This window comes from Rhagoletis zephyria, unplaced genomic scaffold (genome assembly GCF_001687245.7).
Source record: "Rhagoletis zephyria isolate East Lansing unplaced genomic scaffold, Rhagoletis_zephyria_1.1 Rzeph_scaffold_00441, whole genome shotgun sequence".
NCBI lineage: Eukaryota > Metazoa > Arthropoda > Insecta > Diptera > Tephritidae > Rhagoletis > Rhagoletis zephyria.
Window position 1 is genome coordinate 141,653 of NW_016157525.1, and position 14,237 is coordinate 155,889.

The following is a 14,237-nucleotide window of genomic DNA, read 5'->3' on the forward strand; positions in this document are numbered from 1 at the left end:
CACTTGGCATTTTCAATTGGCGTCAGTTAGCACAGAAGAGATATGACTGGCGTGCTGTTTTGGACTCGGCCAAAATCGCTTAGGCGGTTACAGCGCCAAATAAGAAGAAGAAGAATAATAGAAAACGCACATCTGTGCTCTTCAGCTTCCTTATAAGGACTTTTGTTGGCCTACATGACATAAGCCTAGAGGTTGATGCATCGACCAATGTTGTAGTTGCAAGATCATAGAAGAAGATTACGCACGCTTAGAAAAGATCTCACAAGTGGAAATAAGACCATCGGTAAAGCTCATGACATTGAATCGAATTTTTTCTTGCATATAGCATCAGAGCGCTATTTTTTGGCAAAAATATGTGTGAGAAGGGTTCTGCTCTTTAGTTGTTCAACCTAAATTAAGAATTTTTACTTTACCCATATTTGGTTTTCAACGCTATTATCGTCCACCGGGGTGAACGCCAGTACTCGGCGACGGAGTCTCTCTCCTACCACGAATCCAACACCGAATTTGCGCTCCTTTACGTGGCAACTGTAGTAGACGTCGCAAGGCTTCACGCTTACTTTACCTTGCCCCGTCCATCGCATTTCTTGGATGGCGGTGATGTCAGCCTTTGTCTTCCCGAGGACATCAACCAGCCGGGCAGAGGCACCTTCCCCATTAAGGGTCCGGATATTCCAGGTGCATACCCTTAAATCATAGTCCTTTATACGTTTGCCGTGGTCGTCATCAGAAAAAGGGGGTCTCATCCGAGGCTTGTTGGAATTTTTCATTGGGCGGGGTTTTAACGTGGCTGGACCCAAACCCAGCGCACGCGAAGTTTTACGCCTTCTCACTTTAGCTCGCTCCCAAACGGGTGTTTGGTTGCTACCCAGAGGATACGTGGATATAAATATCCGGACGTTGTGAGCTGCGATTTGAACCGTACGCACAAGAATCGCTTCTGGCCACTCCCAGGTGAATGGCAGTCAAAAGTTTTCCACTTCTGCGCACGGAACCATCCTCCGCGTTTTCTATTATAGGAGAGCCAAAAACCCTTGAAGTAAAATTTGGCCATTGATATACCAGCAGTGGTCTTTCTTGGAAGGATGTGGTCGTAACTTTCCTTGCTGATTCGCCACTTTTAAAATATCCAAGAGCTGGTTTCCTTGAGTCTTACTGCTGCAGCAATGGCCGCCCGAGCAATTTCATCAAGCGGAGGTAGATGCAAAGTCGCATTTAGGGTGTATGACGATGTGAGACATCGTAAATTCATATAATATAAACATAAAAAACAAAGTAGTCCAAACATATGTACGATTTCGACTGCAGCACCATTATGAATTGCAACCTGATTGTACAATAAATAGGGATTTTCTAAATAACTCAACTGTAGCGCCACCTAGCTGGTCGCATAAGTATTTTTCATCATGCAGGAAGAACACATTTTGAATTTGAACGAAATCAGTTCNTAACTGCAGCGCCACCTAGCGGGTCCATTTTTCGCATAAGTATATCATGCAGGAAGAACACATTTTGAATTTGAACGAAATCGGTTCATAAATACGGCTTTTATAAATAACTCGGCTCCATCCCCACCAAGGAGTTTTCTAGTAGCCTTTAATAGGACTTTATGCGCAGGGAATAACCTCCGAAAATTTGACTTAAATCTATCCAGGGGTTTGAGTTAAATCGCAACAACGAAAACGGTTATCATTTTATACATAAATATATGTACATATCTAAATATATAAATAATATACTTGTTTTATAATTATTTTATTCGTTATTCGAATAATGAATGAAGATAATAATTATCCGTCATTCGAATAATTTTTTTTGAATAAACAAAATTATTTATTATTTACGAATAACAAGAGAAACAATTTATTCATTTGTTATTCGTCATTCGAATAAATTTTGCCCAACTCTGATCAGGAATAAGGGCGTTTTTCTCGCCCTTTACAATTTTATCCACACCCCTTATTATCTCCAAGCCTACGTTAGCTGAGAAAACGGCTTTGAATTTTTCCAACACCAATTTGGCAAGAGGTCCCTGCGCTTCTATAAGCCGCATGGGCATGTGTATATTTTTTAATCTTAAAAGAAAAAATTGTAAATGCTAAAATCACTTGTAGAAAAGGCAAATATCTTAAAAAAGGCAAAAAAAGGCAAATATCTTAAAAAAGGCAAAAAAAGGCAACATCAAAAGTGTATATATGGAATCAGGGAAAGCTAAATCGTGGACATTCTTAATCGAATATCATATCTATCTCTTTAGCAGAAAAAAAGGAAATTTCCATAAAATCCGTTCCCTGGTAATTACACACTATGATTGTTGTCAAAAAATTAAAAAAATCTGGTTTTATAAATGGCAATTGTTAAATGAAAAAAAATTCAAAAGTCCGGCGGCAAAAAAATTAAAAAGATCAACGGGAATTTTTAGCTGCATATTGTTGGTTACACTTAAATTCCCTGGGCTATAAAACTACATACCCAAAAATTATCAAAAAATTCAGAGTAAAAGGTTCGATTTAGACGATAATTTGGGTGTAAACAATATTGTTATACAAAAAAATAGCAAACAAACTTGAAAAACATTCTTAATGTTAAAAAGAAATCACGAAGCGTTTTTTGAGTCACTGTACTATTTGTTTATAAAAAATTAAAAAAAAATTAAATAATTGAAATTTTTTCAAATGATGAAGTTTTATCACTTTCGCTTTTGGTTGAAGGAAACCGAGAATATGCCATTGATATGATATCAAATACCATATGATTCGTTAAATGAAAAGTTCCTTATCAAAAAGTTTAAATTTTTATTGCAGTAACTAATAATAGAGAAAAACTGTAGTGTTTATTAAGATAACTAAAAAAAGTTGTTGGTAAATATTTTCCACATTTGGTAGATATTTCTCAAGTGGATGGTAAGTATTTTTTTCGACAGTGGCAACCCTGGTAGAGTATCCACTCTAATATTGTTGAAATGGCTCTGTCTAACAAGGGTGCAGACAATATCCGGCTTTTAGCCTCAGGCGCTAAACAGTTAACCCTTTCGCGGACACAAAATTTTTGGAAAACGTTCGTACATGATTAGTCAGAATCACGAAAAATTGCAAACTTTGACAGGTCATATCACTGATGAAAAAAAAGAAAACAAAAATTCCTCGAACACGTGTTAGCTTATTTCATGAACCCATACAAAAATTTGAACCGAATCGGAGGCATGACATATTTTTTTTTACGAAATCCGTCCGACTTAAAAGAGAATGGTTCATATATAGATTTTTCTAATTTTGAATGACGAATAAATTTTGATTCTTCATTCAAGCACTTTCGAATGATGAATAAATTTGTATTCTTCATTCAAGTAATTTCAAATAACGAATAAATTTTTATTCATCATTCAAGTAAATAATTTCGAATGAAGAATAAATTTTCATTCATTATTCAAGTAATACTGAATAACGCAAAATTTTCATTTATTCATTCCCTTCTTGATCACAGTATCAGGTAGACGATCAGGGTAAATTTTCGTGTCTTATATACATACATATGCAGATTTTGATAATATATTTTCTGATATTTCACACACAATAAGTATGTATATAAAACACGAACATTGAATAAATTTTTATTCATTATTCAAGTAAATAATTTCGAATGAAGAATAAATTTTCATTCATTATTCAAGTAATACTGAATAACGCAAAATTTTCATTTATTCATTCCTTCTTGATCACAGTATCAGGTAGACGATCAGGGTAAATTTTCGTATCTTATATACATACATATGCAGATTTTGATAATATATTTTCTGATATTTCACACACAATAAATATGTATATAAAACACGAACATTTACCATGATCGTCTACATGATTCTGTGATCAAGAAAGAATGAATAAATGAAAAATTATGCATTATTCAGTATTACTTGAATCATGAATGAAAATTTATTCACCAATCGAAAGTGCTTGAATGAAGAATAAAAATTTATTCGTTATTTGAAATTACTTGAAGAATGAATAAAAATTTATTCATCATTAGAAAGTGCTTGAATGAAGAATACAAATTTATTCGTTATTTGAAATTACTTGAAGAATGAATAAAAATTTATTCATCATTAGAAAGTGCTTGAATGAAGAATACAAATTTATTCGTTATTTGAAATTACTTGAAGAATGAATAAAAATTTATTCATCATTAGAAAGTGCTTGAATGAAGAATACAAATTTATTCGTTATTTGAAATTACTTGAAGAATGAATAAAAATTTATTCATCATTAGAAAGTGCTTGAATGAAGAATACAAATTTATTCGTTATTTGAAATTACTTGAAGAATGAATAAAAATTTATTCATCATTAGAAAGTGCTTGAATGAAGAATACAAATTTATTCGTTATTTGAAATTACTTGAATGATGAATAAAAATGTATTCTACATTCGAAAGTGCTTGAATGAAGATTAAAAATTTGTTGAAATGATGAATGAAAACTTATTCTTATTTTTTTTATTCAATTATTCATTTTACTGATTACGCCCATCCCTGGTATGCAGTTTGACCTTTTTTTGATGTAACCGTGGATAATTATTTTCTGCGACAAATGCAACGGGGCCACTGTGGTGTAGTAGTAAGCAGTGCGACCTTCCACTCCGCAGGGCATGGGTTTAAGATCTGGTCAAAGCAACATCGCCAAAAAATTTAGAAAAAAGGTTTTTTCTTAACAGCGGTCGCCCCTCGACAGGCAATGGCAAACCTGCGAGTGTATTTCAGCCATGAAAACAGCTTCTCATAAAAATAAACGCCGTTCGGAGTCGGCGTAAAACTGAGGTACCTACAGTTTTGTGTGACAACCAGTGTTGCCGTTTTAGCCCTTTGGTGGCTAGATTTAGCTACCACATAGTTTTTTTGGCCACATAAAGTTAAAATTGCCCCTAGCCCTTGTTTTAGCCCTTTGGAGAATTTATTCATATTTGACATGAAAAAGTTGTATATGCTTAATTTGATCTCTTTTTTCGTTTATGTAAGAGATGAATTTTTAAGCTAAGGATGAATGATATATATGTACATATTTGTATTNCACGCCGTTCGGAGTCGGGGTAAAACTGAGGTACCTACAGTTTTGTGTGACAACCAGCGTTGCCGTTTTAGCCCTTTGGTGGCTAGATTTAGCTACCACATAGTTTTTTTGGCCACATAAAGTTAAAATTGCCCCTAGCCCTTGTTTTAGCCCTTTGGTGGCTAGATTTAGCTACCACATAGTTTTTTTGGCCACATAAAGTTAAAATTGCCCCTAGCCCTTGTTTTAGCCCTTTGGAGAATTTATTCATATTTGACATGAAAAAGTTGTATATGCTTAATTTGATCTCTTTTTTCGTTTATGTAAGAGATGAATTTTTAAGCTAAGGATGAATGATATATATGTACATATTTGTATTGTATGTTCCTTACGTTTTTATACATACATACTGTAAAAGTGTTAGGTCTGTTAACTTATCTATTAACGATTTAACTATCGTTTAAAATAGATAAGTTTACGGCCCTTAATATGCTTAATTTATTAAATGGCCCATCAAGTTGATTGACCGTGTATGCTCTTGTGGTGTGATTTTACCATTAGATCAAATGATACATTTGGCTGTGCGAAAGTCCAATTTCGTAAAGGCAGTTTTGCATTATTTTTTGTTGCCATTCTGTAGGGAATACTCCAAAATAACAGAAACTTCACTTAGTTTTTGTAAAATAAAAAACACCTTTATACAGCAATAAACCAAAATTACACTTTCAAAACGTTATTGATACGTTGTTTGCGCAACCGGTTTATTATGTAAATTTCAAGTGCATTGTTTTTGTAAAGTTCGAATAACTACAGGAAAATTTTAAATGGGAAACAAAACTATATCTAAGTGAGAACCTATGTCCCAATTTAAAAAAGTGACTTTTTATCATTTGTTTGCAAAAAAACTAACTTATTTGCATAACCTCTAAAATTTTCTGATTTATTTCCATTTATGATTTTATGTAAGCTTTTACAATTTCGTTGACTTTCGGCAAACAAAATGGAATTGGAAATGGATAAATTAAGATGTAATGAGTTCAATTTATTTTACTTAACTTGCCGTTTTTAGCCGTTTCGTGCTATCACAAAAGGCAAGTTGTTTGAAGTTTGGCTGATCGGATGTTCGAAAAAAGAAAAGCCTTTTTCGGTTGTCAACCATGTTGAAAAAAAATTTTTGTGCTGTGCGCCTCGATGTTGCCACAAAAAGGGTGGGACCTATAGTTTTACGTCGACTCCGAACGGCGATTGCATTTTTATGAGAAGCTGTTTTTCATGGCGGAAATACACTCGGAGGTTTGCCATTGCCTGCCGAGGGGCGACCGCTATTAAGAATAAACTCTTTTTCTACATTGTTTTTGAGATCTTGCTTTGACCAGGTCTTGAACCCAGGCCGTGCGGAGTGGAAGCGCGCACTTCTTACAACTACACCATAGCGGCCTCGTAACGATAAACATACATATCGTCGATGTTTTTGCAAAACCGCCAGTGGACCAGTTGCAAAACCGATTAAATCGCCGTTGTGGCAAAAATGATATTTGCGACGATATGCATTTAGTCGATTATAGCATGTTTTTCGTGAAAACTGAATTGGAACTTTGGTCTAAATATCTTTTCAGAAACAAGTCAGTGTTCGCTATATAAAACTGAGTACAATTTTTGAACCATCTTAATGTATGTACTCTGTAGATATGTATGTTTTTATAGATATACCGTTTTTAGAACTTCATATTCTAAGAGCTTGTTAGTGTTTGAACTGTGATAAGCCCAACATGCTTCGTTCTATATCCAATGCATAAATTAATACAATTTTAAGATTCGTGTCTCATATCCCACTTTATTCTTACGAATATCTTAATTGCCGTATGCAACGCTTTGTAAGAAGCTTTCCATATTTTCATAGTACAAAATTTCGTTACATGTCAAGCGCAGCTATAAGAAATTCGTGTCTTACCTTTGCGGAATTTTTCAGACAAAAATCAAGGTTGCCAACATTACAAAAAATTTATAATTTAGATACCACTTAATTTTTAGTTTCTCTACATTTCTTTCTTTGAGCCACAGCAGGTATATTCTTCTTCTTATTTGGCGCTGTAACCGCCTAGCGATTTTTGCGGAGTTCGAAAAAGCACGCCTGGCGTTTCTCTTCTATGCCAAGTGAAGCCAAGTCCTTCTCCGTTTGGTCTTTCCATTTCTCTTCCTATGCTACCACAAGCGGGTACTGAGTTGAATACTTTCAGAGCTGGAGCGTCGGTGTCCGTTCGAACGGCATGGCCAAGCCAGCGGAGCCGCAGATGTATTGGGTTTAAAAGTTATATGCTATCATTTACTGCTATTCACTTCATTTCTTATTTTGTTTTTATACCAAGAGAACTGTTTACTGAAATGTCTCGGAGGTTCGCAGATATTTTGACGAATCTTATCTTTTGAGTTCTCTGCCGCAACATTTCTTGCTCCAAAATTAATGTTGTAAATTCAAATACCAATGATGCTGTCGCCTTGAATTCGTTTTTTACAAACACTTTATGTTGCGTGTGGAGATCTATTCTGGCAGTAACTTATACAAAGCACTAGTATTTTTAAGCAAAAGGTGCAAAATACTATTTTCGTGACATTTTTTGAAGCATTGGATAGGGTTTAAATCAGTTATATATTCATTTTATTATTATATCTTCAAACAAAAATTTTAACAACTTAGGAACCTTTGCGCTTTTTTTATCAAATATGCATCGTTGCATTTCTGCATCGGCTGGGCTTAAAAAACCTTAGATGTACTAAATGTATGCTGATATTAAAACAAAAAACAAAAACTTAAAAAACACGTATGCAACTTCTGGGAATTTTCTTTACGAGCCCGCCAGGCGAGCGGGCGGTCTGTCATTCATTATTTGAGCGGTCATTCAACGGCGGTTGTACGTGCTTATCTAAAGTGTCTGATCACAATATGTATACGAACACTCGCGCCTGTTGTGCTGGCATGGTTTTCCATTTGAGGCGTTTGCGGCGCATATGGAACGCAAAGGAACGCATCTCAACACAACTCATCAAACCGATACAGAAACTTAGCGGCACATCTGAAAATTACGCGGATGAGAGAGAAATATGTACATATGTACGAAGCCAATATAGTTGCATCTTAATAGGAGAGAGGTTTGAAGGAAGGAGTAGGTGCGGTCGGTGTGTAAATGAATTGAAAGCTAAATTAGACCTGGGTAATGGGTTAAATACAACATTAAAATATAAATTTTATTTGAAGATAACGGGTGTAGAAATTATAAGAAGTACGTATTAGATCAAATGTCAATGTGAGGCGAAGAGAGCAATATTTAGCTGGTACATGATCACAATGGATCACATTGGCGGCCGTTGTGGCCGTAAGATCTAGGTTGGATCGCAGGTCCGGGCAAAATCTAAATTAGTTAAGTTAGTTAGTTTTCTAACAGCATGGTCCCTCGGCATAAGGCAATGGCAAACCTCCGAGTGTATTTTTGCCATGATAAAGCTTCTCATAAAAGCATTTGCTGTTCGGAGGTCCCTCCATTCGCCTTGGGGCTGCCTACAGGTTTACTCAGGTGTACGTAGCGTATGAGTAACACTCTTTTCTGCTCACATTTCATACAAAAAATCCTTTCGCATTTTCATTTGACCAATCATTACTTTCTTATTTATCCATCGATTTTCTTGGGTTGTAGCTTAACTTATTTCTAAAGGAACAGGCTTTAACACAAGTGCAAAACATTTACACAGAAACTCTTATTTTTTTATTTTTCCCCTGTTAAAATTTGAATTTTTTCCATTTTTTCATCAAAAAAACAAAAAATCTGGAATGATGAATTAATTTCTCAGAAACTATCAGGGCTATCGAAAAGTGATGTATGTACAGCGTGGCGACGAATAACTGTTACCCAGGTTTTTTTGAGAAATAAAAGGGTCCTTTATAGATTTTGCGAAAAGAGTATTTTATTGTTAATTTTCAACAGATTTTACTTTAGTTGTATTAATTATATTCAACAATTTTTAATGAGCTTGAGGCCGTTTTTAATGAAAAATTTATTGTGAAAAAGCAACAATAATGTGAAAAAAATGGTAGAAGTGATAGCTATTTCGGAAATCACCACATTTCCTCATCAGACTTCTTTCAGTAGGCTTCGAACCGACGACCCCACTGACTCAAATGAACTTTTCTCTCAAAGTTTAAACTGCTGGCAAATGTAAATAGGGATTAAAATTTAATAACTAATTAATACAACTAAAGTAAAATCTGTGGAAAATTAACAATAAAATACTAATCTATAAAGGACTCTTTTATTTCTCAAAAAAAAAACGGGGTAACAGTTATTCGTCTCCACGCTGTATGTATATGTAGGTATACGGTTTATGGAGAATTTTATTTGCTTTTATTAGCCCAGCAAACATTGAGGTTAGTTATCGATTAGATAATGATAATCTCAAACGTTTGAGATCGACTCGAAAAACTATCGAGAATCATATCAATCTCAACAAAAATGGGACATAGTTCTCGACTCGAGAAAATATAAATTTTCTAATCGAATTCTATTATTGATCTCTAATGGGACTCGAATTTGAATTTCAAACTGCTATTTTGCTTTATTAAATAAAACGCTTTGTTTGTAAAATTTTTATTAAACGTATTTGCAATAAAATAATAATGAATTATTTGAACTTTAAAAAAATTATGATTCATTCATTTGGAATATTGCTTATTTACATTTATTTGAATTTTCGTTCTTTCTCTAATCGTTCTCGAATCGAATTCTAATGTAGTTCTCTAACTTCGTCATCGACTCGACAACGATTAGAGAAATACCCTAGTTATCTAATGTAGAAATCCAAATTTCTCTAACGTTAGAGACTGTGTTTGCTGGGTAGCCTTATCACGTATTATGATTATTTAATTGGTTCGTAAGGTATACGTGATTAAGTGGACCCACTCTTTTTTTTAAGCTGAATAACGGTAAATTGCAAATGTTTCGAAACGTATCCATAAAGAAAAAAATTAACTAGTTTTTTGGAATCAGCGATCGATTCTGCATACAAATTGGATAGTGTCGTCTGGAGAACAAAGACAAACTTAAAATTTGTGATCCAGTGTTTTTAGCCTTTTTTTTAGTTTTTAATACTTTCAAGCATGACTGTGCTGAGAACACACACAAGAAGAATGTATCAACTATCTGAAGATCCTGTGGGGTTCAATTTGTTTGAAAAGGTTTCTTAGAAATTCAACTTTTTTTCTCCAAAAAGTCCTATGAGGCAGTCTGACTAGAATGTCATGCTTCTTTACATCAATTTTAAGAGATTACTCATGGTGGCGTACTTATAAGTATGCATGTATGTATGTCCTATGTTCATACACATGTACTTAAATTATGAAAGTACATCCGTAATTTATTGTTTTTTTTTACCCACCCGCAGTTCGGCTTCCATCCGATTCGTGTGACCGGCCAAATTTGGCATAGCTGTCATGTTATAGCCCAAGCCCTGACACGCTGGCACTGTGATCCGTTGGCACTGTAATCCATTGTTGACACTCACAGTGCTGCCGCTGCCGCTGCTGCTACTGCCTATGCCACTGCTGCTGGACAAAAGTTGATGCGATGCAACTCCAGAGCTCACACTGACCACGACCGCAACTAATTGCAGGATAATGCCGAAGATAAGCACAGAGGAACTGTGGAAAGGACGACACATTTTGTGACACTTAATGCACTTATTGGTAGTATTGATTCTTGATGTTGTTGTCACTTATTTTTTCTTTATGTAGTACATATAAACTGTCGCCATAAAATAATTTAATATTTTTTCTAACGGAATTTCTTCATATGCTACGAATGAAGTATTTTTCACTTATTTTCGTAGATCTTTTTTCTTCAACTCTGGGCAAACAATTTTCCTTGGTATTTTAGCATTTTTTCCACATCGGCGTAGCTAAACACTTTTTACTTATCTTCTACTCTTCTATTGTATTTGTCTTGTTTTTGCGGCTACTTTGGCCTTTATGTTTCTTTTTATGCTGTTTCCTTTCTACACATTCAATGCCGCAACAACTACAAATCTACACTCGATTTTATGGCGCACTGGCACCGGTTGCCTTTTTTGTTGTTGTCGGGCCACATGAAATAACATCAAAGACCGTGGAATTCTCTCAAGCGCGGCAAATACACAACACAAAAAAGATAAGTGGAACAAAAACGCACACGTTCACAAAGAAGACAGCCGCCAGAGTAACTGAGGCAAGAAGTGATTCCTCGGTAGCCAACAAGTTTTTGTGCGTACACTCACACAATCAGCAGTAGCCCAATTATGAGTTTTTCTAGTTTTTTTCTTGTGTGTAAGTAAGAAATCTCACGGACGCACTTGAACACTCACGCACACAAACACCAAGATATGTATGCACGAGTTTTTATTATCTCTTCACTGTTTACTTTTGATATCTTATTATGCTATCTTTGCATTACTATGCTTAGTTTTTACTTAGCACCGTGCGCGCACATCAGACCGACCGCTTCGCACACTATCCGTTTGAAGAATTCTTCAAATTTCCACAAAGCAGCTGTTAATATACCTCAGCCGCTGGTACACGCGCTTCAACCCGGATTAGCTTCAAACATGTTGCATGCAACCACCAATCGTGCGAACCAGCGATGATAAATGAAGTTTTCGAAATTGTACCAAACGTCAGAAAAAAATGTATCAAATCTAATAAAAATGTACCAACAAAAAAATTTAAACGCTTTCACAAAAACAATAAATGTTTAAAAGAAATATACATTTATTTAACGCCTTTTAAATAAACATCTTGTAAAAATATACATATATGAGTATTTTCATACGTCGCATACGTGACAGTCGTACGTTTCAATGTGATACAAGTTTTCTTTAACTTTTTTGGGCCATTGTATAGCATATAATTAGCTCTATATTTAACCGAAAAATGAAAACAATCGAACTGCTTGGTCCTGAAATATAAGCATTTAAAGAGAGCGTCGTTACGTGACAAAAAATGGAAGTAGATTTGTTCTTTTCTTACAAAATCGCAAAACTCTGCGAATTGTGGATGGATATTTTCATGAGACTTATTTTATTATGATTTGGAGCAATTCTAGTTGTTTTTAGAGTTTTTTGAATTAATGCAACTTGTTTCAATTTTCTTTTACAACCCCAAGTGTGAAACTTCACGTGACGTAGCGTCACGTGACATAAATTTCCATCGTTATATTTTTGTTAATATTGCTTTTAAATGAATTTTTAACGCAAATAAAACATGTATTTTATGTAGAATATACTTCATATTTTGACTTCAGCGCCTATTCAGGGTGAATTTGTTGGAAATCTATGACTTATTATGTTTCAACTACATACGCTAAATTCGAACCAAATCGGACCATAAATACGGTTTTTCGAAATATCTCAACCTTGGCGCCACCTATGAAGACCATTTTACGCAAACATGATTCTACTTACATAGCCAGTATATATTTTAAAAAGCAGACAAATCGGCCCGTAAATACGTTAGATAGAAGATTTTTATTTTTTTTGTCGTGGTGGACCTTCCGATGGAAACACCCATATGTATTAAATGTAGAATAAAAATTAGTCAAGCATTTTACTTTCTTTGAGATCGTAAGTTACATTTTTTTTTAAAGACCATGTATGTATTTTTATATCATGACAAAAACTTTGAGAAGGTTTTATATAATCTTTTGCTTTTATTAGGAATCGAGGGTTTTTAATTGTAATCTGTTTCTACATTTAGCTTTTATCAGATTCTGAACAGAAAAGTCACGTTCAATTTTTGCGGAGGAATGTGGAATAGACAATAAAGGTATTTTAAAAATGTTTGCAAGCATCCGGTCGTTCAGTTCGTTTTGAATTTATTTAATTCGTTCCCATAACTTGCATATATTTAAATTTTGTTAAGTTTCCGTGATCCGGTAGAAAAGGTGTGAGGTAGCAAAAGACAAAACCATTTCTATAAGTACTCAGAATTGCCAACCTTGTAGTGTAGTACAAATTTTGTCGAAGTTTGCATGGAGTAAAGAAGGAAGAAAGTATTTGTATAAATAGTAGAAGTTTTTAACCAGCGTAAATATAAAACCAATAGAAATACACACAGCGCTGCATTTCCAAAATGTACCAAAAAGGTCCATGTGGTTTCAATGTACTTTTTGGTTTCAAATTGTACCAAAAAAGCACAATTGTGGCAACTTTATCATCACTGACTACAACTGGGACTGGTTTTTGTATAGCGGCAAAAGTTCTTTCATCTTCCATATTTTATTTTCTCTTTTTCATGTGCCGGTTTTGTTTATTTTCCCGGCAAAGTTGTTTATGTCAATCGGAGAACGTTCGATTTGTGTAGCTTCCAGCAGGATTTTGTATTTCTGTTGGGCGGATTGGGTTCGATGGAACTTTATTGCAAACTTCAAATTAAAGTAAACGGCTTAATTTTCTATGGCTGTGTACACATGTAGGAACTTAGCAACGACGCACATATGTATGAATTTGAGTGAATTCAGGTGCAAACATTTGGCTGTAACCGGCTAAGCGATTTCGGCCGAGTTCAAAAAAGCACGCCAGGCGTTTATCTTCTATGCCAACTGACACCAATTGGAAACGCCAAGTGAAGCCAGATCCTTCTCGACTTGGTCTTTCAGAGCTGGAGCGTCGGTGTCTATACGAACAACATGACCAAGCCAGCGGAGCCGATGTATTCTAATTCGCTGCTCTATGTCGATCTCGTCGTAAAGCTCATCGTTCCATCGTCTGCGGTACTCACAGTCGCCAACCCGTAGAGGCCCGTAAATCTTCTGCAAAATCTTTCTCTCGAATACTCCAAGAGCCGCCTCATCGGATGTTGTCATAGTCCATGTTTCTGCGCCATATACCAGCACGGGATTGATGAGTGACTTATACTCGTAGAGTGTGGTTTACGTACGCCAAGAAAGGACTTTACTTCTGAATTTTCTACTCAGTCCAAAGTAGAACTTCTTGGCAAGAGTGATCCTGCGTTAGATTTCGATGCTGACATTATTATCGGTCTTAATGCTGGTTTCCAAATAAACTAAAAACTCTATATATACCTCCTCGATGTTATAACTGTCATGCCTACTGTTTGTTTTATTACAGGAGAGGGTTCATCGTGTCCTCGTTTACCACCAATTTGTTTGTTTTCTTATCCA

The 14,237-nt window shown here is 35.1% G+C and overlaps 1 protein-coding gene across 2 annotated transcripts in view; it reads right to left on the minus strand.

Annotated features, from left to right (window-relative positions):
• The window catches only part of fz3 (frizzled 3), a 144,385-nt gene extending 132,618 nt beyond the window's left edge, over positions 1-11,767 (minus strand). For both annotated transcript variants that reach the window (XR_001846977.1, XM_017611680.1), the window contains exon 1: positions 10,465-11,767. Coding sequence is in view for 1 of the 2 variants with exons in the window: in XM_017611680.1 (XP_017467169.1) it covers positions 10,465-10,746 (282 nt within the window). In the remaining variant the exon portion in view is untranslated. The remainder of the gene's footprint in view (positions 1-10,464) is intronic.
• Positions 11,768-14,237: the final 2,470 nt, after the last annotated feature.